The sequence below is a fragment of the Malaclemys terrapin genome, chromosome 8 (genome assembly GCF_027887155.1).
Source record: "Malaclemys terrapin pileata isolate rMalTer1 chromosome 8, rMalTer1.hap1, whole genome shotgun sequence".
In the NCBI taxonomy this organism is placed as follows: domain Eukaryota; kingdom Metazoa; phylum Chordata; order Testudines; family Emydidae; genus Malaclemys; species Malaclemys terrapin.
In genome coordinates this window covers 22945145-22973071 of record NC_071512.1, presented here as the reverse complement: position 1 = coordinate 22973071, position 27927 = coordinate 22945145, and the positions used below count along the sequence as shown (strand labels likewise).

At 40.8% G+C, this 27927-nt stretch overlaps 1 protein-coding gene across 1 annotated transcript in view; it reads right to left on the bottom strand.

Moving 5' to 3' along the window:
- Window positions 1-551: 551 nt before the first annotated feature.
- Window positions 552-27927, bottom strand: part of LOC128842014 (alpha-1B adrenergic receptor-like) — a 99319-nt gene continuing 71943 nt past the window's right edge. Inside the window, exon 9 of the mRNA XM_054037638.1 lies at window positions 552-1209. Within this exon, the coding sequence (XP_053893613.1) occupies window positions 1073-1209 (137 nt within the window). The 3' untranslated portion in view covers window positions 552-1072. The remainder of the gene's footprint in view (window positions 1210-27927) is intronic.

Below are 27927 nucleotides of genomic sequence, written 5' to 3'. Positions count from 1 at the left end.
CAATCACTTTAACATAAGGTGACCAGATGTCCCGTTTTTAAAGGGACAGTCCTGTTTTTTGGGACTTTTTCTTATATAGGCGCCTATTACTTCCCACCCCTGTCCCATTTTTCACAGTTGCTATCTGGTAACCCTACTTTAACATCAAGGATAATTGCATCTCATTATACTAGCACCAGAAAGCTACTTTGTGAAACCCACAACAGGTACTGAACCAGGCAGGTGAATTTTACTTACCTCATAGTAAAAGTTAACATACCAAAAATATTAAGACGGTTTGCAAGTAGCTTCCAACTAGTCTCCCAAGGGTATCAAGATAAAGTCAAGTAGTAAACCTCTGGTGCCAGGGTGCCCAAGAAAAAAATAATGATATAAACTCTATAATAAGACAATGTTAAGATTAAAAGCCTTGCATTTTTTTTAAACCAGTCTCTTGCAAATTTGCTTTCTTGTTTGTAGGTTACTTATGTTTATATTCATTTAAAAATACCATCATTCGAAGGTTACCTCTGGTGAGAGGCCAAAATACAGGACAAAAATCACAAATCAGCCCAACAGAAACATCAAGCCTTTATTACAATGAAGATAAATTATACCACAGAGGTCAGCTTGCTTCCACGGCCACTGCCTGTCACACTCACTGGCTGAGTGGAGAGACGCACTTCTGATAGATTTACTAACACCACAAGACACCCATTGGACACACCTGTAATTTAGGTTACAGGCATGTGAGCATTTTGATCCAACTGAATTGCTTGCTAGACTGATGTTGCCGAGAGTGAATGGGCCAGGGTAACCAATTTCCTTATGAGGGAAGACAAATAATGCACTTGGAAAAAAACCTACTCTGGGCATAAAGCTGTCACTGCAAAAGGGAAATCAAATGACTTGTTTTTTCATCCACATTTTAAACATCTCACCAAAGTGGAAATGTATACCCTCAAGTCTATTTTCATTTGGATAAAGTGATTTTACATGTTAAATGATTGCTGAACCCTTTTATTGGTAGTTGCAAGCATGGTGTCACAAAGCTTGAAAGCCAGCTTTTTAATAGGAGCAGGCCTAGCTCATGCTATCTGTTATTATTGTTTGGATTTTGAACAAAGTTGATGGAGTATGAGCCAGTTGAGGAATCCTGTTTGACCTGGAAATTTTCTGTCGACAGGCCAAAGGGTCGAAGAACCAAGTTCCCAAGATCTTTCAGCTTACCTGAAATGCAAAATTTAAAAAAATATTAAACATAACTCCAGCTTGAGTGTATAGGTGGGATGAAAGATACAGATGCTCCCCAAGTTACATAAACCCGATGTACACAAATCTGAGCTTACAGGGAAAAAAAAACAGAACACTTGCGTAAGTCGGGGAGCATCTGTACTGAATTATCCATAGCTCCAGAGGCTGGTTATACTGTCTGAGACAGATGCAGTAGAAATCTCCACAGCCCATTCAATCCTTAGCCTTTGAGACCAATATATTTTCCAATTATTGAGATGTAGTCACTTGTCCACTAGGAACTAAAAACAGACCAGCAAGCCAATTGCATATTGTGTCCCCAAGAGCCTGATTCTCAGACGCTGGAGACATGGGGATTATATTTTAACTGGCTGCCTAGAAGTGGCTCTGTTTTCCCTTACCAATCCTCAAGGCAAGACATTACTTTAGGGCTTGGCTACACTTGCAAGTTAGAGCGCATTAAAGCAGCCCCGGGCGCCCTAACTCCCCGATGTGTCCACACTGGCAAGGCATGTAGAGCACCTGGACTCTGCAGCTGGAGCGCTCCTGGTAATCCACCTCCACAAGAAGCATAAAGCTTGCTGTGCCCCGGCTGAAACACCCGGGCGTCAGTGTGGATGAGGTGTTGCATTACTGTGCTGTGATCGGAAAGATCCCATAATCCCCTGATTCCAGTGGCCACTCTTCTCATTGTTTTGAAATCGGCTGCAGGCATGCAGATATCCCCTTTCAAAGCTCCGTTTCTGACAGCCGGCATGCTTATCTGCTCCGGGACAAAGCAAACCATTACTGTGGAATGCTGCTGTTGTGGGTGTGTGGGAGTGTGTGAGGGGGAGGGGTCTGCTGCTGTCTGAACTTACTAGACAGCATACTGACACACACACAGCCCCCCAAAACACAGTCTCTCCCCCCACATACATACAACACACTCCCTGTCACACTCCACTCCCCCCCCCCCCCAATTGAAAAGCACATTGCAGCCACTTACACACTGGGATTGCTACCACAATGCACTGCTCATTGTGGCGTTGCAAGAGCTGCTAATGTGGCCACGCCAGTGCGCTTGCAGCTGACAGTGTAAACACACGGCAGCGTTTTCCCTGCTGCAGTCTCCAAAGGCCGGTTTAACTCCCAGCACTTTACATCTGCAAGTGTAGCCATGCCCTAAGACAGCAACAGCGAAGTGCTGCTCTCTCCCCAGCACTTCTATGTGGATTTAACTCTGATAACTGCACCATTTGTTGTTCCATTTCTGATCATTCTGAAAATTCTCAATTCCCACCTGGCTGTCAATTGAAACATCTTCAGTTTAGAAATAGGCTACATAAACATTCATTTAACTTTCTAACTAACCCCAGAGTGCACATAAATCAGTAAAACTGTGTAAATATACCCTTCTCAAAAACAGGTTTTGACAGTTCTCTCATTAGCTGGCAAACAGTGTAATTCCCTTGACTGGATTATGTTACACAGTGTTACTATAGTTAAATTATTCCTCTGGCCAATTAAGGAGCAGCATTAAATGATTTTGAAGAGAGTTCAATCCAGTCCTATTCTAACAAAGAAAATGGCCAAAATCAGAGGCCAATAGGACAATGGAAGGCGTAATAAAGCTCAGAAGACTTAATAAGGATCCTCAGATTTTCAAAAGGAACAGCCACAGACTTCAAACTCATATTTACTCCTTATTTGTGAACTATGATAAAAATGTACATGTTCTAGATAAGTATAGCCAGGTGTAATGAACGAACGAAGAAAAGGGAACCTGGTCTGTACATACAAATGCATTTGCACATGCAGACTGAGAATTTAAGTTTCAGTGTATAACCGCTTACTGATCATTTTGTCTGTAAAAGCCTGGTATTTGGGCACGTAAGTAAGGACACATAATTGCATTCCCACTGTTGAAAATAAGGCCCTCTGTAGCCAACTTTAAAAACAAACGAACAGACAGAACTAACATCACCAGCTACTGTAACTGCAGTAGTATAACAGTAGTGTGACAGGTATTATATTTGGTACCAAAGTTTATACAAACTAGGGGTTTCTCCTATTGATTTAGTACTAATTTTTCAAGAATTAATATGTTTTGATTTCAGATTCCTGAAACTATTAGTATAATTGGCACCTCAGAAAGATGGTGAATGTGTTTAAGGGCTTGATAGTATCTCCTGAAAGTTTTCTTTATGGACAACAGGTAAAATTAGTCAAAAAAAAAAAAAAGGATGAAATTAAACAGACAAAAGGGAACAATACCCAATACTGGCCTAGTAACACCAGGCAGAGCCACTGGAATGACGCTTAGAGAGCTGCAGGATCAGCAGTAAGCCAGACAGTTGATGTAGAAAGCTGGTTGGCTTTGAAGGAGATAAGAGGGGAAAGTCTATGCTGAATGATAAATGTAGACTGCTCCCCAGATAGCAAACAAGTTAAGTTTGAAGCCAGCACTGGGTTTGGAGTAACAGGCTATTTACCCGGTTCAGAAGGGTTTTCTATCACTACATCTAATCATTATCAGCACAGCTTTCCAAACAGACAATGAAATTATTTCAGGAAAAATAGTAAGTGGTGGAACAAAGGAGTTGGGAAAAGAACCACTACTACTATTTTTATTCATGATCCTGTATTTAAGAAACTTACAAATACTGCCCACACCACTACTTGCCAAGAAGTGTACGGATTCAGACTCCATTTTTTTCAGCTAATACCAGTCATAAGAAACGTTCTGTTCTATGCTATTCAGGTTCTTCTTCACTCATAGAGAATATGGTTCATTACTATGCATGGAAGTTTAAAAGCATTCAAGATATGGCCAAGTATGGGATCTTGGAGTCTGATAATAGACTACCATGGACACCATATTTGGCTTCTTCTCTTCTGTTACAGAAAGGGGAACAAGACTCTGCTTTTTAACATGTCCTGGAAAGAAGTCATCTGCACCAACTCCCTACTTGTCCCAAGCAGTGTAACCCTCATCTCTGCCACTTAAAAGTTCCTCACAACAACGTGCAAGACTTTGCCCAATAGTTAGGGCTTTACTATTATTGAGCCTGATTGTTACAGTGAAGCAATAACTTCACAGAGTGCAGAGTTTGGCACCTAATGCATTTAGCATTTGTCAAATCATCATATTAAAGGAGCCCATGATACTGAACATTGCCTTGTCTGAGAAATGTTACTTTATCTTTGAATTTCCTAGGTTCTAACTTTACCTCCCATTCTTGGAAGGTAACACGCACACTCCACAAATACGAACCTGCAACCTTAACTTCCTCATCACACAAGTGAGTGCGTGGGGTGGTGGGGCATTTCTTAAACATACTTAAATATATCCCTTGCATCAAGGATGTGCAAGCTAGCCTGAAACAAGCTGTTCTTATGCTACACCAGGGGTCGGCAACGTTCGGCACGCGGCTCGCCAGGGTAAGCACCCTGGCGGGCCGGGCCAGTTTATTTACCTGCTGACGCGGCAGGTTCGGCCAATCGCGGCCCCCACTTGCCGCGGTTCACCGTCCCGGGCCAATGGGGGCGGCAGGAAGCGGCGTGGGCGAGGGATGTGCTGGCCACGGCTTTTCACCGCCCCCATTGGCCCGGGACGGCGAACCGCGGAGAGTGGGGGCCGCAATCGGCCGAACCTGCCGCGTCAGCAGGTAAATAAACTGGCCCGGCCCGCCAGGGTGCTTACCCTGGCAAGCCGCGTGCCGAACGTTGCCGATCCCTGTGCTACACATTGCTAATAAGCAGCAAAGAGAAATTTGATAGCACTTTCAGTTAGAGCTCTCAGTTTGAGTACAACTTCTGCACATCGTTTCAAGACATCAGTAGCAATAAACTACAAAGGTCACGAATGTAATTACTGGTGAATATGGAGCGCTGCAGGAGAGTATCCAGAGTAATTTCTGGAAACTGTTCAGAACTTCTTTCAGTTTCAATGAAAATGAAAGTTACCACCACTGGTCTTGTCACACTATCCCACTAACAATATTGGTCAGCAACCACAATGGTTTATTACTGTCTGTTTATCACAGTCTGTTTAAGCAGGCTTACATACATAAGCAGACACTCTTCTAGATATATTTTGTTTAGCATGCTGCAAGTCAAGAGATCAGGCACAGATTTTACAAGGAGGGGAGTCAAAATAAGAACATACACAGACACCAAAATTATTCTCTCACTATGATTTAAGAACTATTATACAAATTCATAGATTATGAACCCAGAAGGGGCCATTGTAACCATGGAGCCTGGCTTCCTGTATAACACAGGCCATGGAACTTCCCTGAATTAATTCCTGTTTGAACTAGAACATCTCTCTTTATTATATCTATGTCTGCTAGAATGAAGAGAAAATTTTGGTTCTTCATGTAGGTATTTAAAGACTATGAACAAGTCACCCTTAACCTTCTCTTTCTTAAGCTAAGTATATTGAGCTCCTGGAGTCCATCACTATAAGGCAAGTTTCCAATCCTTTAATCAATCTCATGGCTCTTCTCTGAATGCTCACCAATTTATCAATATCTTTCTTGAATTGTGGACACGAAGATTGGACACAGTGGTGGTCTCATCAATCCCAAACACAGAGGTACCATAACCTCCCTACTCCTACTCAAGATTCCCCTGTTTATAACATCCAATGATCACATTAGCTCTTTGTTAAATGACTTCACCACCTCTAAATGACAACAGTTTCATATTTTGCACTGTGCACCATGAAAATGATGTAGCAGCACACAGATCTAGGCAGGATCAGGGCCCCATTGTGCTATGCACTGTACAAACACCTGATAGTACAAAGTAGCTCATATATAGTACATTAGATCTCAAAATGCTTTACAAAGTAGGGAAGTATTATCTCTATTTTAAAGATGGGGAAATAGGTGGAAAGAGATGACGCAGCAAGACTATGACAGAGGTGGGAATAGGACTCCGATCTCCTGAGTTCTAATCAAGTGGAACTAAAAGGACTGCTGTATGCTATGACAGTATTTCAGATCAAATTAAATTCCATCTGTAATAAACCAAAAATGCAGCACTGTTTCCACCGTAATTTAATCAATCTCAGAGGATTTAGTGTTTTGGTGGGGTGATGGGGAACAGAAAGGAAAGGTAAAGAAAGTCAGTTGCTTTGAGCACATCTCCATTCCATGCAGTGGCTGGTCTTTCAGAAGTATAACTGAAGAAAATCATCATTACTTCTACATCTATACTCCTATTTTCTATATAATTCAGATCTCAGTTCAAAGGGCTAATTCACTAGTGGATATTCCTTAAAGAATTTAGGAATTTAGGTCTTTGGAGATCAACATCAAAATTCTGCAGTCCTAGGATAACTATACTTATTCAGAAACGATGCCAGTATTATCAGGCTTTCAGCTTATTTTATCCAGAAAGACCTAGTCTATATCAGAGTAGCTAGTTTTCAGGGCAATCTTTCCATTTAATTCAATTTCCCATCTGGATTAATTGAGACAAGGAGGTCAAGTGAATTGGCTAAGGTCACTCAGTGAGAGGCTCAGCTAGATTAGCTTCCTGGTACCAGGCCTTTGCTTTAACCCCACTAATGAACTATTAAGACAAGTAGTTTATAATTTACACTGCATCCTGAAAGTTTTTTGGTCATAGAACTTGGAAGTTCTTCATAGTGTCTATGTCATCAGGATAAATAGCTACTATTGTATTTGGAAACAAAGAATTGGTCATTGCTTAGCTTCAGTCTTTTGGGTGAGCAGTGTCTTTGTCTAACAGTGGAAGAATCTTGGCATAGTTTGGATCTCTGGCACATTCTTGGAGCCAGTTGTAAACAATTTACGAATCATCCATGCACTGCAGCTGGCTCAGGACCATGCAGATAAGTCCTGTGTCAGGAAACAGTGAAGGGCCTTTTCTAATCAGAGTTACTGTGTTGGCTCTTTTCCGGTCAGACTGAAGCCAACAAACAGAAAATAACTCTCTTGGTATTCTTACTTGCAAGCTAAGCCATTTGTTTTGGAAGCCAGATGCTGTGTGATATATCTGATATTTCAAGCCCTATCTCTCTAGAAATCTGCTCAATCATTTAAGCAGTAGTTGGGTCACAGTCCACCTTCAGATTTGGTCTTTTTGAGACACTTTTGTTGCTACTAATTTAAGTCTAAAATGAAGTGAAAGAAAGACTTACTTTTTCCAGGAACTCTGGCCCAGACACAGTTCCTTCTGCTTACAGCACATAAACCCATCATTGTAGTAGGACACGCCTCTCCCTCCCCCCCCACTACTGGATTAAGGTTTGTATGTCTCTCTCTCTCACACACACAATCTCCTAAAGAATAACTGTGCTTGAAAACACAAATGAGTCAGCAACAAAGGGCATGGCTACACTTGCAGATGTAGAGCGCTTTGAGTTAAACAAGCCTTCGTAGAGCGCAGGAGGGAAAGCGCTGCAGTCTGTCCACACCGGCAGCTTCAAGCGCACTGGCGTGGCCACATTTGCGGCACTTGCAGTGGCATTGGGAATGTTGCATTATGGGCAGCTAGTCCAGCATGCAAGTGACTGCAACGTGCTTTTCAAATGGGAGGGATGGGGTGGAGTGTGACAGGGAGCGTGTTGTGTGTGTGTGGGGGGAGAGAGAGTGAGTTTTTGGGGGGCTGAGAGCATGTCAGCATGCTGTCTTGTAAGTTCAGACAGCAGCAGACCTCCCCCTCACCCTCCACCTCTCTCTCTCACACATAGCATTCCACAGTAATGGTTGCTTTGTCTCGGAGCCGGCTGTCAGAAACGGAGATTTCAGAGGCCATATCTGCATTCCTAGGCGAGTTCAAAGAATGACAAGAGTGGCCACTTGACTTAAGGGGATTATGGGACGTTTCCAGAGGCCGATCAGAGCGCAGTAATGCAACACCTTGCTCACACTGACGTCCGGGCGTTGTAGCCAAGGCTCAGCAAACGTTATTCCTCTCGCCGAGGTGGAGTACCAGCAGCGCTGTAGCCGTGGAGTCAGAGCGCTCTACGTGCCTTGCCAGTGTGGACGGGGAGTGAGCTAGGGTGCTCGGGGCTCCTTTATTGCGCTGTAACTCGCAAGTGTAGCCAAGCCCAAAGTGTTCTTACCTAGGGTTACCATATTTAAAAAATAAAAAAAAGAGGACACTCCACGGGCCCTGGCCCCGCCCCAACTCCGCCCCTTCCCCAAAGTCCCCGCCCTAACTCCCCCTCTTCCCTCCCAGCCACGTGAAAAGGGCTGCCCGAGCGCTACCGGCTTCACGGTTTGCCGGGCAGCCTCCAGACCCTGCGCCCCCGGCCAGCGCTTCCCCAGTACAGCTGGAGCCTAGGAGGGGAAGCGCCCAGCCGGGGGCGCAGGGTCTGGAGGCTGCCCGGGAAACCGTGAAGCCGGTAGCGCTCGGGCTTCGGGCAGCCCCTATGCCTCCGGACCCTGTGCCGCCAGCCGGGCACTTCTCCTCCCCGGCTCCAGTTGCTCTGCTCCTCCCCTGACTCAGACTTCGGCTCTGTTTAAGAGCCGAGCTGCCCGAGCGCTCCGGCTTTGGGCAGCCCCCTTGCCTCCGGACCCCAGCCGCCGGCCGGGCACTTCTCCTCCCTGGCTCCAGCTGCTCTGCTCCTCCCCTGACTCAGACTTCGTCTCTGTTTAAGAGCCAAGCTGCCCAAGCCAGTGCTACCGGCTTCGGACAGCCCCCTTGCCTCCGGACCCTGCGCCGCCGGAGCAGAGCAGCTGGAGCCCGGGAAGGGAAGTGCCCGGCCGGCGGCTGGGGTCCGGAGGCAAGGGGGGCTGCCTGAAGCCGGTAGCGCTGGCTCGGGCAGCTTGGCTCTTAAACAGAGACGAAGAGTCAGGGGAGGAGCAGAGCAGCCGCGGGAGAGGAAGTGCCCGGCCGGTATTTTTCCCGGACATGTTCGGCTTTTTGGCCTCTTCCCGGACGGGGGTTTGATTGCCGAAAAGCCGGACATGTCCGGGAAAAACTGGACGTATGGTAACCCTATCTTACCTCTCAACAGTCAAGTGCTTATTTGTCCTGGAGCAATGTCAGGTTTTCTCCTTTCAGAGAGTTAGTGTTTGCTCACAACAAGGTCATTTTGATGGACATCAGTCTTGACATTTTAAAAAGCATCATTCACACATACTCTACTGTGTCCACTCTCTACTTAGAGTTTAATCATAAGCATTTATTAGACAATATATTATAGCTATTTACAGATTTCCCCATTAACCTCTCAAATACTGCTGAAATCAACAAATGAGGCGTAGAAATGTGTGTAATCTATTATCATTCAGCTAGATGAAATTTAACTTCCTCTGTCAATCATGATCAGTAGACAGATACACAGGAGTATACTTTGTTAGTTTGTTTATGAACAGATCTGATATTCATCACTATTGAGTCTTGTAATTCTTCTAATATGAATCTGCCAATGTTACCTGTTTTGTTTAGAAATCAAAAGATAAGCAGAATAGTGCTTTAAAATTTCTCCTGTTCTACATAGCAAACATAATACTAATGGATTTAAAAAAACAAGGCATATTAATTTGCACGATGAGTTTTCATCCGTGAGCAAACTACTGCATTTCTAACAACGTAAGTGAACAAGTTAAAAAGAGCAGGGCAAGTCTGCTCCCCTCCCCCAGTCATGCGTTAAAAATGAAGCAAAAAGCAAGCTCACAACTGATGTAGATTTAGTTGCTGACTATTTCACATGATCTCACATTCTCCATACCTGTAATATCAGGGCTTAGCAGACTAGTCAGAACTTCATCAGAGCATGCCTTCTAGCAGAAAGGAGCAATTTTCATTCTCTTAGGCACTAAATCTAATGAACGTTTGCTGATCTCATATAGCTGGCAAAAGAAGAAGTGCTGAGGAAAGCTTGTGAGAAAGGAGGTCAGGTGCTCTGTTTTGATAGGCTTTCCTACTGGTTAATAATGTGATTATGCACTAAGCACACTTTGCAGTGTTCTGGTGTGCTCCCATTTATGCCCTTTACACAGAGGTATCCATTACTTTTTATATGATTTGATAAATTTAATGACCAGGAGTTGGGTCAAATAGATTGGCCAACAGTGCAATCTGTACAATTCTGCCTACAGATTGTATAGATAGTTTTGGCAGTTTGATACTTCTCTTTTCTTTTTGTGGTACTATGCAGAAAACCTGTACTGCTACCACATAAACCGCAAACTGCTCAAAAAACAGCATTTAGCTCTTAAACTTCCAGTAAATAGGTGGGTTATGGTTATCATCAATGAATCAATCAAAAGAGAAGCAGCAAATAAAAACAAACTGAGATGGGTTACTGCATGTTCATGTCCTATGCAGTACAAATGTAACTATGTCTGTCCCAGGGGTGAGGTAATATCTTTTATTGGACCAACTTCTGTTGGTCAGAGCGAAAGCTTGTCTCTCTCTCATCAACAAAAGTTGGTCCAATAAAAGACATTACCTCACCCACCTTGTCTCTCTAATGTTCATGTCCTGGCAATTTAAGTTAGGCATAAGGTGTTTACATTGAGGAAGTCAAAAGGAAATAAAAGTCATGCAAATATATTGTATATCTGCAAAGATTTGCATAACTTAAGCTTTTGCCATCTTTGTGAAATTGAAAAATAAGCAGAAGTTAGTTTCAAGTGATTATTCCAACCAGGCAAGAGGCAGCAGTCATCTGCAGAGGCTGGCTGGAAGCATGAAAATCATTTAAAGTGAATGCCAGTCTTTAAGTAGTTCTACAGTAGTTTAAAGCTTTAAGGAGAAACAGGCATAGTCTGACACCAAAGTGGTTTTTATGTTCCCATCTTTATTCTGTCAGTGGTTTATTGCCACATGCACCAACGCGTTCACATGCAAAAATTCCCAGCCAGGCAATCCATAAGAAAAATCCAGGGAAGAATGTGTACACTGACTTATTTACACACAACTGATTGAGATGCTGTGGTTTTGCGCTCCTGGCACATTGTGCTGTAACAAGTTGTAGCAGTGGAATAAGAGTAAGCTGGAAACACTCTATGCAACACCTGGGAAAGGAGCAACTAACTCTACATATTAAAATGTTGAGGTTTGTTTATACCTACATGTAGCTTTCAAGACAAGGTATTAGTTTGCTGATTTAAATCTATCCTTGGGGACAAAGTATATTTCTAACTAGAAGAATAAAAACCTAGGAAATTGATGTTACTGGTGGCTTTATCCATCTAAAGTGAGAATTCACTGTGGTGGACAGAATTTAATCTGTAAAACCACATGGTGAATCCCTACCAAAGAATGTTGTTAGCTGCTCTCCAGTACCCTGATCTTGCAGAGACTTAAGTGCATACTTAGTTTTTACAGGAAAAGGGGCTAAGTTGCCAGAGCTTTGAAGAGATGCACTAAATATATTACACTCTCTTTGACAGCCCTTGAGAAGAGGACTGGGGCAGGGGCATTCTCATTATTAGCACCCAAGGTGATCTACCATGTACTCACTGTGTAAGTGCCCTAAGAAAGGTGGTGAAGAAAACAGTTGTCAAAGTAGCTACAAATATGAGAAATTTTCAATCCCTAAAATAATTCAAAGCTTAAATCTAAAAAGTTATTTTTAAAAAAGGACCAAAAGCTCTTTTGTTGATGCATAATGAATGTTTGACAGGCAGAGCAAAGAGTCAGGAAAACTAATTTCTGTTTCAGACAGATGAGGATTGGCTGGGTGAGATTTGATGTAGCTAAGTCTACTGCAACAAGCGAAAGAGCTTGAGCCTAGAAAGCACATACAGGTGGAAGGGGCTTCAGGTCCCCCTCTAATTTCATACTCACTAATTGTAGTAACACTTATCTATCCAGAGTAACTCTAAAAAGTCAGGGTATCTTGTGTACACGTTTTAAGTGTATGACCGCAGCACATCCTTTAAATGGCCATGCCTCAAGACTCCTATTCCCAGCTGGAGTACAAGGAACTTTACTGTGAAGTGACAAGTTCAGGGGACTAGCCTGATCAAAAAAAATCAGTATTCCAAATTTAGTTTTTAACTCTCCTATTGTGCCTATGTATTACAAGGATTCTCCAAACATATCTGCTGCAATAGTGATTGCAAATGGAACAAATACAATAATACTTACGTGTTACAGAGTACTATTCATGACACAAGACACTATGTCAAGCTCACAGTTTATGTCAAGCCCTAAGACTACTATATCAAATCAGCGTCTCTTGCACAAGTAAATTTACTGCATGTAGGGTTGGATGCCTCACCACATCTCCCAGGAATCCAGTCAGCACTTGGCTGCGTACGTCCATGCAGCTGTATATGACTACTGATGGACTTAAGTCATTGCTCAGCTCTGAGACTAGGGACTCTACTCCTCATTTGGAGGTAAAATATCCCAACAAAGGACCAGAGTCTGATCTCGGTTACACCAGTTTAAATCCAGAAGCCAGAACTTCACTGGATTTAGTGAGATCAGATGTGGCCTGAAGTCTACTCTCTGCGCAGGATAGGGCTTATAATGATGGCTTATGTTGCTAAGTTTTTCACAGATAGATATCTAACTTACTGTACTCAAACCTAACCCCAAATCCTGAAAGCAAATATCCTCCTTCTCGAATTATCCACCGTTGTAATTTATTTAGATCAGCACCACACCTTATATTTTATTGATAAATGTTTTCAGCCTCTTACAAATATGGCTGATGAAACTGGTGATGTGCAGCAGCTCTAGAAATCCTTATTATGTGCCAATTCACTTAAGCCTGCTGGGAATAGACAAGTACAGAGCGGGAGTAGCTTGAGGACTCAGCTTTCAGCCTCACTGCTCTACAGAGAAGAGTTCAATTTAAGAAAACACTGACTTCAGCAGCAGCTCTTGAAACAATCCTTCCTTCCTAATTTTTTCAGGGATTACACAGCCTCACAGCGCACAAGACAGATGGAATGTTTTTACCCAGGCTCTTACTAGATTAGTCAAAGGACAGAGGCCACTTTAAAAAAAAAAATCACACATGTATGAGAACTTTTTAGCTACTATTGTCAATCTGAGGCTGACTAACCAGATTAGTAAAAAATTGTTTCTAGATTTTTCAGTCTGTTTTGTGCATTCAACAGCACTGTGTGTTGTGCCCTGTTTCAACACAAATGAAACAGTTTCAGTTTGTGCCCTGTGTGATCACTTGCCCTTTTATGTATGCATCTTCCAAACAACATTAATAATAAAAGGAGAGAGGATTTTTTATAAAAATAATAAAATAAGGAAAATAAAATAATAAAAGCACCAAAAGTGTCTGGACAACTCTGGCAGGGGCATAGTGCCTACCAACTGCACCAACTCATTTTCAAACTGACTAGATTTCAATTGACAGTATCCTTTAAATACAAGGGAAAATGCAGTATTTGGGCTGCTGAAAATTGCATCCAATATTCTAATTACTATTTTTAAAAAAGTATTCTAAGCATCCAATTTTCATTTGTGTTGAGCCAGGGAACTAGACTTCATACAAGAAGATTACTTACACTCATGAATACCACATTTGAAAACCAATCATACTTGACCAATGTGTACTAAAATACTAATTCTATTTATTTTTTGTGTGCCATTTCCTTATTTCTGAGAATTGCATGCAGGTGCTCAGACACTGCAATCACAGGGGCATATAATTACTTAGGATCTGATTAAATCAATGAGACGACTGTTTTCCCTGAACAATTTCATTAACAGTACCCTTTGGCATAGATTTATCTGAGAGGCAGCATGCTCCAACAGATGCTGTGATGCTTTGGGTAAGTCACTTCACCTTTGTGCCTCAGTTTTCCCATGTGTAAAATGGGGATATTGATATTTACCCTCCTATTTGAGATCCTCTGAGATCTATCGATGGAAACTGTCACAGAGCCAAGTACTTTCTCACAGCCATTCTTTTATGCACAGCAGATTCAGAGATGCATAGGCACTAGAGTTGGCAAAACAGCTTTGTTTGAAAAATTGACACAAAACTGCCTCTAAGAAAAAAAGTGTGTCCCTGCCAAATTTATTTTTGAAATTTTCCAGTTTAACAAAAATGGAAAAATTTCTGCAAAAGATTGAAATATTTCAAAACAATTTTATTTGTGTGTGTGGAAAATACTTCACATTTTTGGACCAGCTGGAATATGCACTTTACAAACAAGATTTGGGTAATTTTAAAAATGTCATCCCATTAGGAAACTGGTAGAAATAGTCTTTTAGATCTGAAGGGAAAGGAAATTTGGTATTTTTATAGTCCCTTGTTCACATTTATCTTCAGAGTTTGGTATAAAAGAAAACTGACGTTCTTTACGCAGAGGAGACTGAGTTCTTTTCTAGCAGGACAGGTCAGAAGTGTGACACATCGGCAGCCCTATGAGGTGAAAGACTGCACGACAGAACTACGTGTGGCACAAGCAAGGAAGAGATTCACTTTTCACGAGTACTAAAACTTTAATTTTTTCTTGTTGAGTGTCTTGGATAGTTGCTTATTTAATTCCTCAATAATGGTTTCAGCAAGGCAATTTCTAGCAGCAGAGTTTTCCATGGCTGGGGGGAAGGAGAGGAGAGAACCAAAAAAAAAAACAACCAAAAACAAGCCCCTCCCCCCAAAACAGACATCTAGTAAGATTTTTTTTCCCCCATTTAAACAACAAGTGCTTTGGGAGACTTGCCCACTTTTGTCTACAAAGAATTTGACCTAGTCATGCAGTTTTGTTATTTCTACAAAACTTGTCATAAATTTTACTATGCATACAAATTATATGCATGAATTACTTACCTAACATTTCTGACTTTAATCTTTCATTCCGCTCTTCAATCTGTCTAGGTAATCGCTGAAAGAGTATAGAGAAGACCAGATTCAGAAGGATGCTTTTGGCAATCTTGTCAGATAAACGTATATACTGTATTTTGCATACACATACCCAGGACATAGACCCACTACTTATGATCTAAAAGAAATGCAGATGTTAAACAAAGATGCTTTCATCTTGTTTAGAAACCTAACGTCTGCCCTATTAGATAGGGGGAAAAGTGCAGTGTTCATTTATAAATCATTTTTCATTTCTATGTTAAGGCGGTCAGATGGTGCCTATTTGTTTTCTAGTATTTTAATTGAAAAGCAAATAGAATTAAAAAAAAAAAGAATAAAAATCTATTTTTAGCTACATCTCCAGCGTGGCATTTATTAGTCTTAATAAAAAAGACTGTAAAAAGCCAAGTGCAAGCAGGCACCGTGTTTAAGTTATGAACACAGACATATTAGGTGTGTGTGAGGGGAGATTGCTGGGAATCTGGGTCATTTGCATGAGATTGTAGAGAACTTCCATTTTATGAAACATTAGAAAATTTCAGATGCTACTTTTGCCAATGTTCTTTAAATCTGCTATTTATGCACCTCAGGATCTCGTTTGAATGAAGAAGCACCTTGTTATGCAAGACATGACACAACCAAATCTGAGAGATGACAGAATGTTAGAGATCAAGGACTCTATCCTGCATGTTCCTCCATGGTGGAGGGGAACTCCAGCACCCATGTGAAGCCCCACTGTGCAGTATCTGGGTCCTAGTTACATACTCTTCTTACCACTGGTGCAATCCTCAACAATAAAAGCGTGCAAGTTTATTTTAAAACAAGTATATTAGACAATTTTACACACAGTCTTAAATGTCTCTAACAGTTAAGGATTTCTTTAAATTATGCCTAAAACAGTTGCTAAGCGATCAAGTCAGCTCACACCCTTATAGTGCATTCTACAATGAGCTCTTGCCAGATGAATACCATGAAAATATTCATGAGAAGTTTGTTGCATTGTAAGTGTATACAGTATTTCACCAAGACAGAATTAAGGGATTCACTTTACCACTTTGGTAAAAAAAAACGAGGAACAGTCTAATGTACATTGATTCATAGAATCATCACTGTTGGATACATTTTAATTTTGTTATAACAATGTAGTATGGAATACATCCATTCATTGTACATCACATATATATTCCAAGGGTTTTTTCTTGATTTTTTCTGTTGGGCTCATCAGCTTATAACTGAGCATTTGAGGGAGTAATTCTATGCATTGAAGAACTACAATCACAACTCTTGATGCTAGCAGCTCTTCTTGCTGGAGACAGTCCTATGAAGGAGCAGAGATAGAATAGCTCCAGCAGTAGCCTCCACAGATGCATAAATAACAATCACTGCTTATGATAACAGGGGAGGAATTCACTTCCCACCTGCTCCTGGAACTCTAGAGATAACCTTTATACATATAATTCACTTTTCAGGGGGGGATAAGTGAAAACAGCCCCTTCCCTCAAGTATAAGCAGGAGTTGGGAGTGAGTGAATGGGGTATTCAGAGGTAGTGGAATCTCAGTTTCAGCAAAGGGTGGAGATACCAGGTAGGAGGGAGGGTACAGAGTGTTCCAGATTCCCCTAACTATAAGTAGTGGGTTCCACGCATAGTTGTAATATGTCATTAGCAATTCCCTCACCTAGGTAAGCACAGTAGATCCTAATACTAGCTTTGACATAGACTTAGTTATTAAGAATCCATATGACATAATGATTCTGCAGCCACAGAGATGAGTGCACAAGAACATCTACAGTAACAAAAGTTGCTATTTATACGCTATTATAAAATTATCAGAACATGTTTTAAAAGACCCAGACCTCTCCAGTTAGAACCTGGCACCGCACATTTGAAATGTCGGAGAATTTTGTGTTTTGTTGGTCTGGATTATTTCTATACACCACCACCATAAAAAACTCCAAAAATAGGGTTACAGTTTCAAAATGCTGGATTTTAAATTATTCTTTTCTTGTAACAGTTTGCTTCTGAAGTTGAATCAAGAACTAGAACTGAAGTTTGCTTCCTTTGTTACATTCCGTAACTTAAAGCCTTTCTGAGCCGTTATATGTAGGTTTGCTAGCCTGACATTCTTTTTATCTCTCTCTATATATTCTATATAAATAAATATTTATTTATAACAAAGAAAGACGCTCCTGTAGAGAGAGAGACACTTCTAAAGATTTCTTTGCAGACTGATAAAGACATGAGATTACAAATAGCATTGGATTGTTTGTTCTGTTTTTGTTTGTTTTGCTTTTAAAAGAATGTCTTTGAAAAGTCTAGCTGCCTTTACTGTGCTGTATTAGAGGCTTGGCAGGTATGTGGGGGCAAAGATGCCCCTCTGAGTTTCCACCATTACTGCACACATTGAAGAGTGTCTGGCTATGCCAGAGCTTCAATACTAATGAGAAAAAAATAGGCTAAAAAAAAAAAAAAAATCAGAAAAACTGCAGCAGAGAGAAGTCTGTTAGGGTATGGAATAGACTCATTTTCTAGAAGCCCCATTTCTCATTTACAGCTAGATCAGACAGTTGTGCAGGATAATGAACCAAAAACTAGCCAGAAAGGCTTTTCAACAGATATCCTCCAGGGGGTGGCTCCCACAGAGGAATGCAAAAACCTAAACTCCCTTCCCTCCCCTCAATGATACTGATCCCCACTGAACTAGTTATTTCTGCTAAAGTGAGTAGCAGTGTTAGTGAAAGACCCAATGTTAACATTAAAGTGTGCCACTGCAGTGGTGTGTAGACAAGCCCTCAGTATCTTGCAGTACTGCAAATTGGACTAAAGTAAGATAGGTGACAGAACAGGGTATGTAGGCATCACTTAATTTCTCTTTAATTCCTAACTACAAAAATAAGGATGATTATCCAACATTTAAAGCACTTTTGAAAGCTACACATCAAAGAGACCACTGTGCCCATCCCTGACCAGTACAAGGTTGTGAGTGTCTCATGTGTCCAGGTGTTGAGTGTCTCATGCAGTCAGGTTCTATGGGCATTAGGTACATTTTCACTGGAAAGGGTCTTTTGTGATTCTGAAACTCACATTAGATTGGTTTTGCAGGCAATACATTAGTAATGAGAACCAATTTCTATGGCCTAGTTTACACTTAAAAGTTTTACGGGCATAGTTATGGTGGTTAGGAGTTTTATTTTTTTCTCAAGTCACCCCCCCACCTGACATAGCTATTCCAGCAAAAGCCCCACTGTAGATGCAGTTATACCAACAAGAGGCGGTCCTTGTGGCAGTATAGCTTATTTTATTCAGGGAACTGGTTTAAGCAATACCAGCAAAAGAATTCTTTAGCTAGTATAAAATTGCATCACCGCTAGCTGCTAAACCAGCAAACCCTTTCTAGTGTAGGCAAGACCTATGACCATTTAAATAAGAGAATTTTCAACCAGCCAAAAAGCCTTCTCTTTTTTTGGTAACATACTGTTAAATTTAGCATTAATGATGGCCAATGGTTCACCAACCCTGGTCTGTGGAACACTTGTGGTGGTCTATTGACACCTGGCTAGTTATATGGCTCTTCTCTGTTTTCAGCTGAGAAACTGTGTCTTGATTCATTAGGAGGGATTTTGACAATCCCACATAACACACACATAAGCAAACTAGGGAAATGCAGCCTAGATAAAATTACTATCAATGTGGGTTCACTACTCAGAGTAGTTCATCAATGATTTGCTGCCAAATTGTATGGGTGTATCTACTGGTATCCCATAATGATCAGTCCTGGGTCCAGGTCATTAATGACTTGGATAATGGAGTGGAGAGAGTGCTTATAAAGTTTGCAGATGAAAACCAAGATGGGAGGGGTTGCAGGCACTGTGAAGGAATGGATTAGAATTCAGAATGACCTTGACAAGGTGGAGAATTGGTCTGAAATAAACTACAGACAAATGAAAAACCAAATACACACCTAGCCAGTTATTCCCCATTTTGTAGTTAGTAATACTGCCGAAGAGGATCTGGAGGTTATAGAGGATTACAAATTGAATATGAGTCAGCAATGTGAAGCAGTTGTAAAAGGCTATATGATTCTGGAGTGTATTTAACAGGAGTGGGTTCTGTAAAACACAGGAGGTAATTGTCCGGCTCTACTTGGCACTGGTCAGGCCTCAGCTAGAGTACTGTATCCAATTCTGGGTGACTTACTTTAGGAAAGATGCGGACAAATTGGAGACAGTCCCGAGAAGAGCAACAAAAGCAATAAAAGGTTTAGGAAAGCTAACCTACGAGGAAAAGTTAATGAAGCTGGGCATGTTTAGTATCAAGAAAAGAAGACTGAGTCTGGGACCTAATAATAGTCTCAAACAGGTTAAGGTCTGTTATGAACAGGACTGTGATCAGTTCTCCATGTCCACTGAACGTTGGACAAGTAGCAATGGGCTTAATCTGCAGCAAGAAAGATTTATGTTAGAAAGTTTTTCCTAATATTTATCTATAAGGGTAGTTAAGCTCTGGAAGCAGCTGCCAAGAGACTGTGTGAAATCACCATCATTGGAAGTTTGTAAGGAGAGGTTGGACAAACACCTGTCAGGGATGGTTTCGGTTTACTTGGTCCTGCCTCATCACAGGGGGCTGGGCTTGATGACTTCTTGAGGTCTCTTCCACCCCTACATTTCTAGGATTCTGTCATTAAGATGCATTTAGATACACCTTATATGCTTTCTTAATATTACTTTCCCATATAACCAACTGCAGTAGGTATCACACAGAGAGGTTATACAATTTTGAAGGGGAAGTGGTCTACAGAGTCTTGACTGGAAGAAGCGTCCATGAAACGTTCTACAGAGATGTGGTGCACTATATCAGAGTTTGAGAAACTTTGCTATCGCACATTAAGTTTTTGCACAGATTATGTTTTATAATAAGCTGTCTTACCAGGAAACCAGAACTGCAGTATGTACCAGACATTAAATCAGTGAAATGCAGACACTTTAGAGAAGTAAAATACCCCAATATCCCTACATTGCAAAAAGAGTGAAGGGCTGCACAAAAACTAGGAAAGACCCTGCTAAAAAGAGAACAAATACAATAAAAGCAAGGATGAAAAAGGGTTGAAAAGAAGAGAGTCTATGTATTATAGGAACACACATGTAGTTTAGGGAATATGGTGCTAAAATATAGGATATGCTAGAAGCTACAGAAAGTAAGAGAACCACTGCTTTCTCGATGAAGGTCACCAGAATTTTTAACTGAATTATTAGATTAAGAAGTTATGGCTTCAGCAAAGAGGAAATGATAAACAAGGATAATATTAACATATTTACACATGTATTTCTAGAACATAATAGCCCCAGCACATCTGTTACATATGAAAATAATGATGTGTGACAAGCTTGTCAATTCACTAGGCTGTTGCCAAGAGCTGTGTGCTTAGGAAGGTATTCTGCCCTCATCTAGACATATGCAACTTACATTAGCATTAATGGGAGTTATATATACACATATCAGTGGCAGAAGAAAGTCCTACTTAATAATACAGTCCTGAAAAAAGTAGTTTCAGGTATGGTTTCAGGCCAAGGTTCTCTCTGGTTGTTTCCAGTGCTACTCTTATAGTAGCATAATGCATTTTTAACAGAAAATGAAATGTATTTTAAGTTATACAGGGCCACATTAGAACATTAAAATTACTTAAATTGATGCCCAAAGTGTTTTTACATCAAATTGAACTATACAGAAGTCTAAGTTTAAGCAGGTTTTAAAACCATCAGCAGGTTTTAAAATGTAAGACCATTCAATTATATGATCAAAATGTTCAAATTTGGAGCCTAAAGTTATTAATAGTGCTGGACAAATACACGAAGACATGCGTACAAAAACAGTCCCTGCCCCAAGGAGCCTGCAATTGACACAAAAAGTGTAGGAGAGGAAGCAGGCACAGAAAGGTCATGCGGCAGGTCAATGACAGAGCTGGCATTAGAATTCAGGTCTCCTCATTCTCAGTCCAGTGTCCTATCCACTAGATCAAACTGCCTCTCAGATACAGTTTTAGAACTAAAGATGGACACAAAGGGGCTTCAATAGAGCTACACCAATTCACATGAAGTGATCTTCTCCATAACAGGGAGTTAGTATTTTGAATTCAATGCTAGACCTACATGTTCAAAATTTGGGGTAGGTGCAGGTAGTTCAAGCCAGTCATTACTGAAAGCTTCAAAAAAAAGATTCAGCTCACACTCTTCTTTTTCCTTTGGAAGGTGTGATTGAGCCCCATGTTAATGTTAAGTGCATTTTTTTAAATAAATTTAAAAAAGTTTAAACACCTGACCCTAAAATTAAGTTCTTAAGTCTTGACCTAACTGACCTAACTCAGCGCCTCCACTTTGCTACCTAGGGAGCCCTACCACTTCTTTAAGACTGGGGCCCCAGCTTCAGCACTCCTTTCTCCCCCCACACTGGCTTCTTCAGTAGATCCCAATAAGCTTGAGCTTGGGCCCCTACTGGAGATTTATCCTCTTGAGAGCTATACAACCAGCAGATATTTGCTGTGACACAGGACAACCTTTTCAAAGCAAATCATTATTAGTCAACTGGAATACAATAGTTAGGGCTATTAGGTTCAAAGGGCAAATCAAAGCCAGAACGTGCATCTCATGTAACTTGCCAGCTTTCCCTTGTTTAGTTAGGTCGGTGCCGCTTTGTCCAGGCCTGCAAAACAAATTATATGCTTGCTGCAAAACGTCCCTAGCCTTCCCGGACCAATAACCTATGTTCTACCATGCTGGAACATCATTCTCTTCCATGTCTCGTAACACCTCAGTCTTGTGTCGTAGATTCCAGTCATGCTATTTTCACGTGTACTCTCCTTCCCCTCCCCTGCTCTGTGTTGCAGGTAGGAGGTGGTTGTTGTCAGTCAGTCCACGTGGCTGGCAATCATTAAAGTTAATGGTCCAGTTGTTGGTCTTCCACTGTATCTCCAAGATTGCCAGCATGTGAATGAAGCTGTTCTTGATAGTCCATTCATACCAATCCCGACATGTCTATGTGACACACCCAATCACTTCATCAGTTTTACCCTTCACAACAAGCAATATGTATGGGGAAACTGAGTCACATACTTTTTAATAAAAATACAGAAGTTTCCCACATTCTCCACAACATATCAAAAGGTAACTTCAGTAAACAATGCATATAAAATAGAATCAAGTACAGCCAGCAAGAGGAAAACAAGGAATGTTTGAGAACTGCAAACAACCAACATAAAAAATGTATTATATAGGAAAAAAAAGCATATTGAAGAGAATATGGATAATGCCCACGGAAAATACCTCAGGCCAAACTACAGACTGAGCGCTCTTTTTGTTTTACATCCATATTAACTGCAGTTTTATTTCAAGTACTGAAGTAGCTGGATTTTTAGTGGGGTGGAGCACTTGCAGCTAGCTCCCACTGCAGTTGATTGAAGCTATAGGTGATCATCTCAACTTAAAATACGGTTACTTAAATCTAGGTGCCTAAATATGGCTTTAGATGCGCAATTTTAGGCATTTTGAACATTTTGTCCATTCTCCTTAAACCAGTAATCAAAAGTAGTTTCAACCAATACACCCATGCTGTTCAAAATAGTCACAGGAACGTGCATATCATTTTATAAAGCAGATCATCAAAACTAATACTAGAACTCAGAAACAATATAAATGAATCAGCATTCCCACTTACACAAAAACAAACCCATAAACCACAATCCCAAGGGCTAGAGAACATGCTGTAATGAAAAAAATTATGCAACGATGAAGAGGCACTTTTAAAAATACCACCCAATGCTCCTCTTAGAAATGGACAGCTGCTTGTAGGTATGAGCGAAGGGCCTCCAAAACCCAGAATTCAAAAACAAAACAGCTCCAATTTTGTAGAGGGCAATCATCTCTGAGCAGTTTTTGGGAGCTACCTTCCACTGGCAGCATGCTCCCTTAAGGGCTCTACTGTCCCTTCACATGGCCTTGACAGAAGCATGAACTACCTTCCACCTGAAGAGCCAGTGTGCGATGGAATGCACCCCTGTAGTCACACCTACACACTATTATAATAATCTTTGTACCAAATATGCCTTGTAAGATATTATTTGATACCTTACAATAATAATGGTTAATAATATAATTACATGTAAAGTTATGAATTCTCCCTGAATGATGCTGGTGGCACATGTTCAAACCCACATAGCCCCAGTTAGGCAGAACTGCTTACGCAGGTCTCAAAAGGAATGTGTGTTTACCTCAGTTTACATACAAGTTGTAAACAGAATCCTCAGACAGCAAGGGGGGAAGGCAGGAGATAAAGAAAACCCGCATTCCAGCAAACAGGTAAAAAGAAACATCATGGAACTTTGTTCACCACCAGTCATCATGTTGTCTTCTTTACTGTTTTAATAAACTTTGCTTTGAGTGGTAACCTTCAGGAAAATGCATCTCAAAGTGGGACTGGACTAGAAAAGTGAGGGGGTAAAAGCACCCCAAGTTCTCTCTCCGTCTCTTTCACTTCAGAGGACAAAAGAACACAGGCCATTGGACCTTGGGAGCAGATCCTCACCTGAAACTTGGCCAGCAATGCTACTGGAAACCTGAGGTAAGAACTTCACTTTGAACCAAGTCTAGTTTGTTAAGTTTAGAAAGCATTTTATCTGCATTTCTCTTGTAACTTCAATGCCTCATTACTTGTACTTGCTTAAAACCTCTCCTTGTAGTTAAATAAATTTGTTTTATTCTTTAATCAAAACTAATCCAGTGTCGTGAACTGTGTGGGTAACTCCATTTAAAGTGGCAAAACTATTGTATCTTGATCCCTTTACAAGGGCAACAGACCGAATATCTGGACGGCCAAGGAGAGGGCGGGACAGTACAAAAAACACACATTTTTGTGGAAAATACCCAGGACTAGGAGCATATTGGAGTCACCCTGCAAGCAATAACCAAGGCTGGTGAAAGCAGCAGGCTGTGCTGACAGGCTGCTGCGGTCAGAACTGCTGGACCAGGATTGGAGCTGTACACAGACATGCTGGGTGTGACCTGCATGCTGGCAGGCTGTTTGTGAGCAACCCAAGTTGGAAGCTACAATAGCAAAGCATTGCAAGGCACCCAAAGTTGCACGGCAGGGGTGACACAGCCCCTCACTGGTCTGGACTGCTCTGCGGAATGTCACACAGTGGAAAATACAAGCAGCCTCAGAGAGGAGCAGTCAGAGTACCTATCCCTTCCTGCCTCCCCGGACATTGTACAGACTGTTTCTAATCTATCAAATCCACCACCACTTTTCACACTAAGAATTAAAGTGCCAAATACCATCAGAAAAGCACTTCCGCTGGCATTTCACACAAATAGCTGCTTAAAACCTGGAATCAACAGTCCATGGCAGTGACTAAATCCCCATCGACTAGGGACTGTATACAGGTCAGATTTGGGTTCCAGGGAGTTTTAAGGGTTTACCTTTATTCTTCCAATCCATACTGTCCAAAAACCAAAGAAAACATTCCGAGTACTTATTTACACCAGTGGATATGACAAAAGGTTCTTTCAAGGTACCTTCAATCCCACAGCTATTTGTAACATTAATTGAAGAGGACATGGGATTTAGTACTGAACTGCACACCTCATTTTGCTCACTAATGAAGAAAGCAGCTAGATCAGGAGGTGCTTCTGTTTATGACCACAAGATTACATTCCATTAAAATGAGAGGACATGCTCTTGGATGTAAATAGCAAGCTTAAACTGCTATTAGCAAAAAGAACTCAAAAGTTTTCAGAAACAAACCACTCAAGATTTTGAACGATCTTTTAGGTCTGCCTCCATCAGAGTTATCAGTTTAGCTACAAGCCTATTTTCTGGTGTCCTCAAAAATTACATGATCAGGACAAAAGTGAAATTATTATTTTGAATTTCAGTTATTTATGTCCATCTCCTTCAGAAAAAAGAAAAAAGTGTGTTGTAGAGATGTTTGGCCAGAGTCACTATTCAGAAGAATGATTGCAGTATAATAACTATGTCTTACAGTATAGTGCTTTTCATAAATTCCAGCCCACTGAAGAACTAGCAAAAGCAGTGTTATTGTGCATCTTTTTTCTGATCTACCAATTCCTTCCATCCCAAATGCCTTTGCACATTACTTCTGCAAGAGTGTGGAGGTGGTGTGGGATGTGATTTCCGTTCCAGGGCCAGGGGCTCAAGTGCATGGTGCATACTACATATGCCCCGCCCCTGAACACTTGCTTGGCACATATATAGGTGTAACAACAAGTCAGAATTTGAATCAAGATTTTTTAGCTATTTATCTGAATATTATATTGTACAGAGCATATGCCGAAGAGAATCTGATTGTAGAAGCACCTATGAACATTCACTTTCAGCTTCATTTCTGACAATTAACATAAGCCTCAATGTTATCCTGCCATGGTTCCTCACGGGAACATTATAAATTATCGCTCGTTTTAGGGAAAGAATAAAAATTAAACATCAAACAGAACAAAGATAACAAAGGACTATAGGGTATGAGTGATAAACTGGGTGGGGTGGCTGTTTAACAACAAGTAAAGCATACTTACACATGGTTATTATAGGCCAAGCACCTGCAGGCAGGAACACCCATGTTTACTTTCACCCATTTATAAAGGTTAAACAGTTCCATACTATGTAGATATAAAATTGTTACAATTCTTCATGACTTTTTTTTTTTTTTTTTTTTTTTTAATATAATGTCATGGGAGAAGGGAAGGGAGGGTGTGAGAAGGCATGAGGAGAGAAACCCAATCAATTTTCAGAGCCAAAGACAAAATTTAGTCGTAACTTTACTACTATTAATACCAACATTAGTCAACTGAACAGTTGAGATCCTGAGTGAACAGGGAAATACATCTGGCTATCGTGAATATAACATCATCTGAGATTTAAGCCTGCTTGCATCACTAGTGAGAGTTAAGTTGAGCTCAATGACTGAAGCAGCTTGCATAAGTAGTATCAATGCATTGCATATGTAAATTTTATGGTCAGTCCTAAGTATGGTGTAAATGCTTACCATGCAAGCTTCTCTCGCGTGATGTACTGATGGATCTTTTTCTAGGACTGTTTTATAATCCTCCAGGGCTTCATCTAGTTTTTCTGTTTTTTCATATAGTTCTGCTCTCCTCAGCAGAGCCCTGATATAGTTAGGATCTAGTTCGATTGCTGGAAAATTAAAACAGAGTGGTATGTTATGTTTCTACACCCCCTCACATTAATGGTTAAGTGAATACATATATCTTGAAGTTAATTTTTTTATTTATTAAAATCAAGCATAGTACCAGTTTAATATAAGATATATCTTAATGGGGGTTGGGTGAGGAGGATGGGACTATATTCTGCATTTGCAAGGGAAAGACTCAAAGAGGATTCTTTGCATCTCCACGACCCTGTCTACAGGGGAGGTTTAATTCAGAGTTTTTGCATACTAACTGGTATTGGATAGCATGCAATAACTGCATACATATGGCCAACTGTTTTCAGATTCAGTACAGATTAATGTGTCTACATGGCCACATGCAGAATTCTGGGCAGGTATCCCATGGTGCTTTGCCTCATTGCTGTGCTCCATGTATCCTGGAACTTTTCTCACTGCACATGTGGGATACATAGCAGAAGAAGTCAAAGGAAGGGACCAGGACTTGGGGTATTATTTATATTACACATAGTAATTATTCTGGACACTTCAGATATAATTTGCAGCGTACCATAAAGCCAATATAGTACAAATACAGGATCTAGAAGATAAAAGGATATCACTTTTAGACAGACTAGATGCAGAGGTTGAATTTATGTTCATCTAATGGTGTAAGTCAAAAGTAACTCCACTGAAGTGCTTCTGAATCTACACTGATTAAATCTGGTTCAGTACCTATAAATGAATGCTTAAGCTGTTTCTAGAAATTACGAAAGAAGCACTTGTGGCACCTTAGAGACTAACAAATTTAATTGGGCATAAGCTTTTGTGGGCTAGAACATCTGATGAAGTGGGTTCTAGCCCATGAAAGCTTATGCCCAAATAAATTTGTTAGTCTCTAAGGTACCACAAGGACTCCTCGTCGTTTTTGCTGATACAGACTTACACGGCTACTACTCTGAAAGCAGCATGTTGATTCAATGTATGCTTTTTCATCTCCCTATTCTCTTGACAGACAACCATGATTACTGGTGCAGCTGGGACAGAATGCTAAACAGTTAGCTTCTGTACAACAGTAACCTGCTAATAAACAAGCTCTCAAGACATTTCTCCACCCAGTTTTCAACACAGGAAAAAGCACCTTTTAAAAACAAACAATCCCCCAAAACTAAAATAATTTTTAATGCAAGCAATGCATCCCAAAATATTCTAGCCAAACATAGCTTGTTTCTTCTTTTTAGAGGGACAAGGACAATGCTGCAGTCAGCAAGATGCAGGTCGGTGTGAATTGCATTGCTATGCTCTAAGTGTTGCATTGCAGCTTGTGAGCCAAGCCCTTAGAGACTGTCAAATGAGGATAACGTTTAAATCTTGTAACACTGCACAGCTGATTGATTTCCTTTCAGCCAGTACAAAATTAGTAGAAGCAGTTAAAAAAAAAAAAAAAAACAGGAAGAGGAAGAAAGCAAAGTGGAACAAGTCAGTTAAATGTTGCTACTTTCAAAAAGGCAAGAATACTAGTAACACTTACAAAAAAATGCTTACTGTATAAGCAGTGATGGCACTCAGCCACTGAATTAGTTCTCCATTTGGTAAGGCTGGACTTTTGTCCCAGCTGTTATAAAGAGTATAACACACATCCAAGACCAGACATCTGGGGATTTACATGGGGATGAGTTGGTGGATGCAACAGTACACAGCTGAACAGATTTCATCAAGAGATAAAACTAGGCAGCATGGGAATCAGAGCACGAGGTCAGCAATAA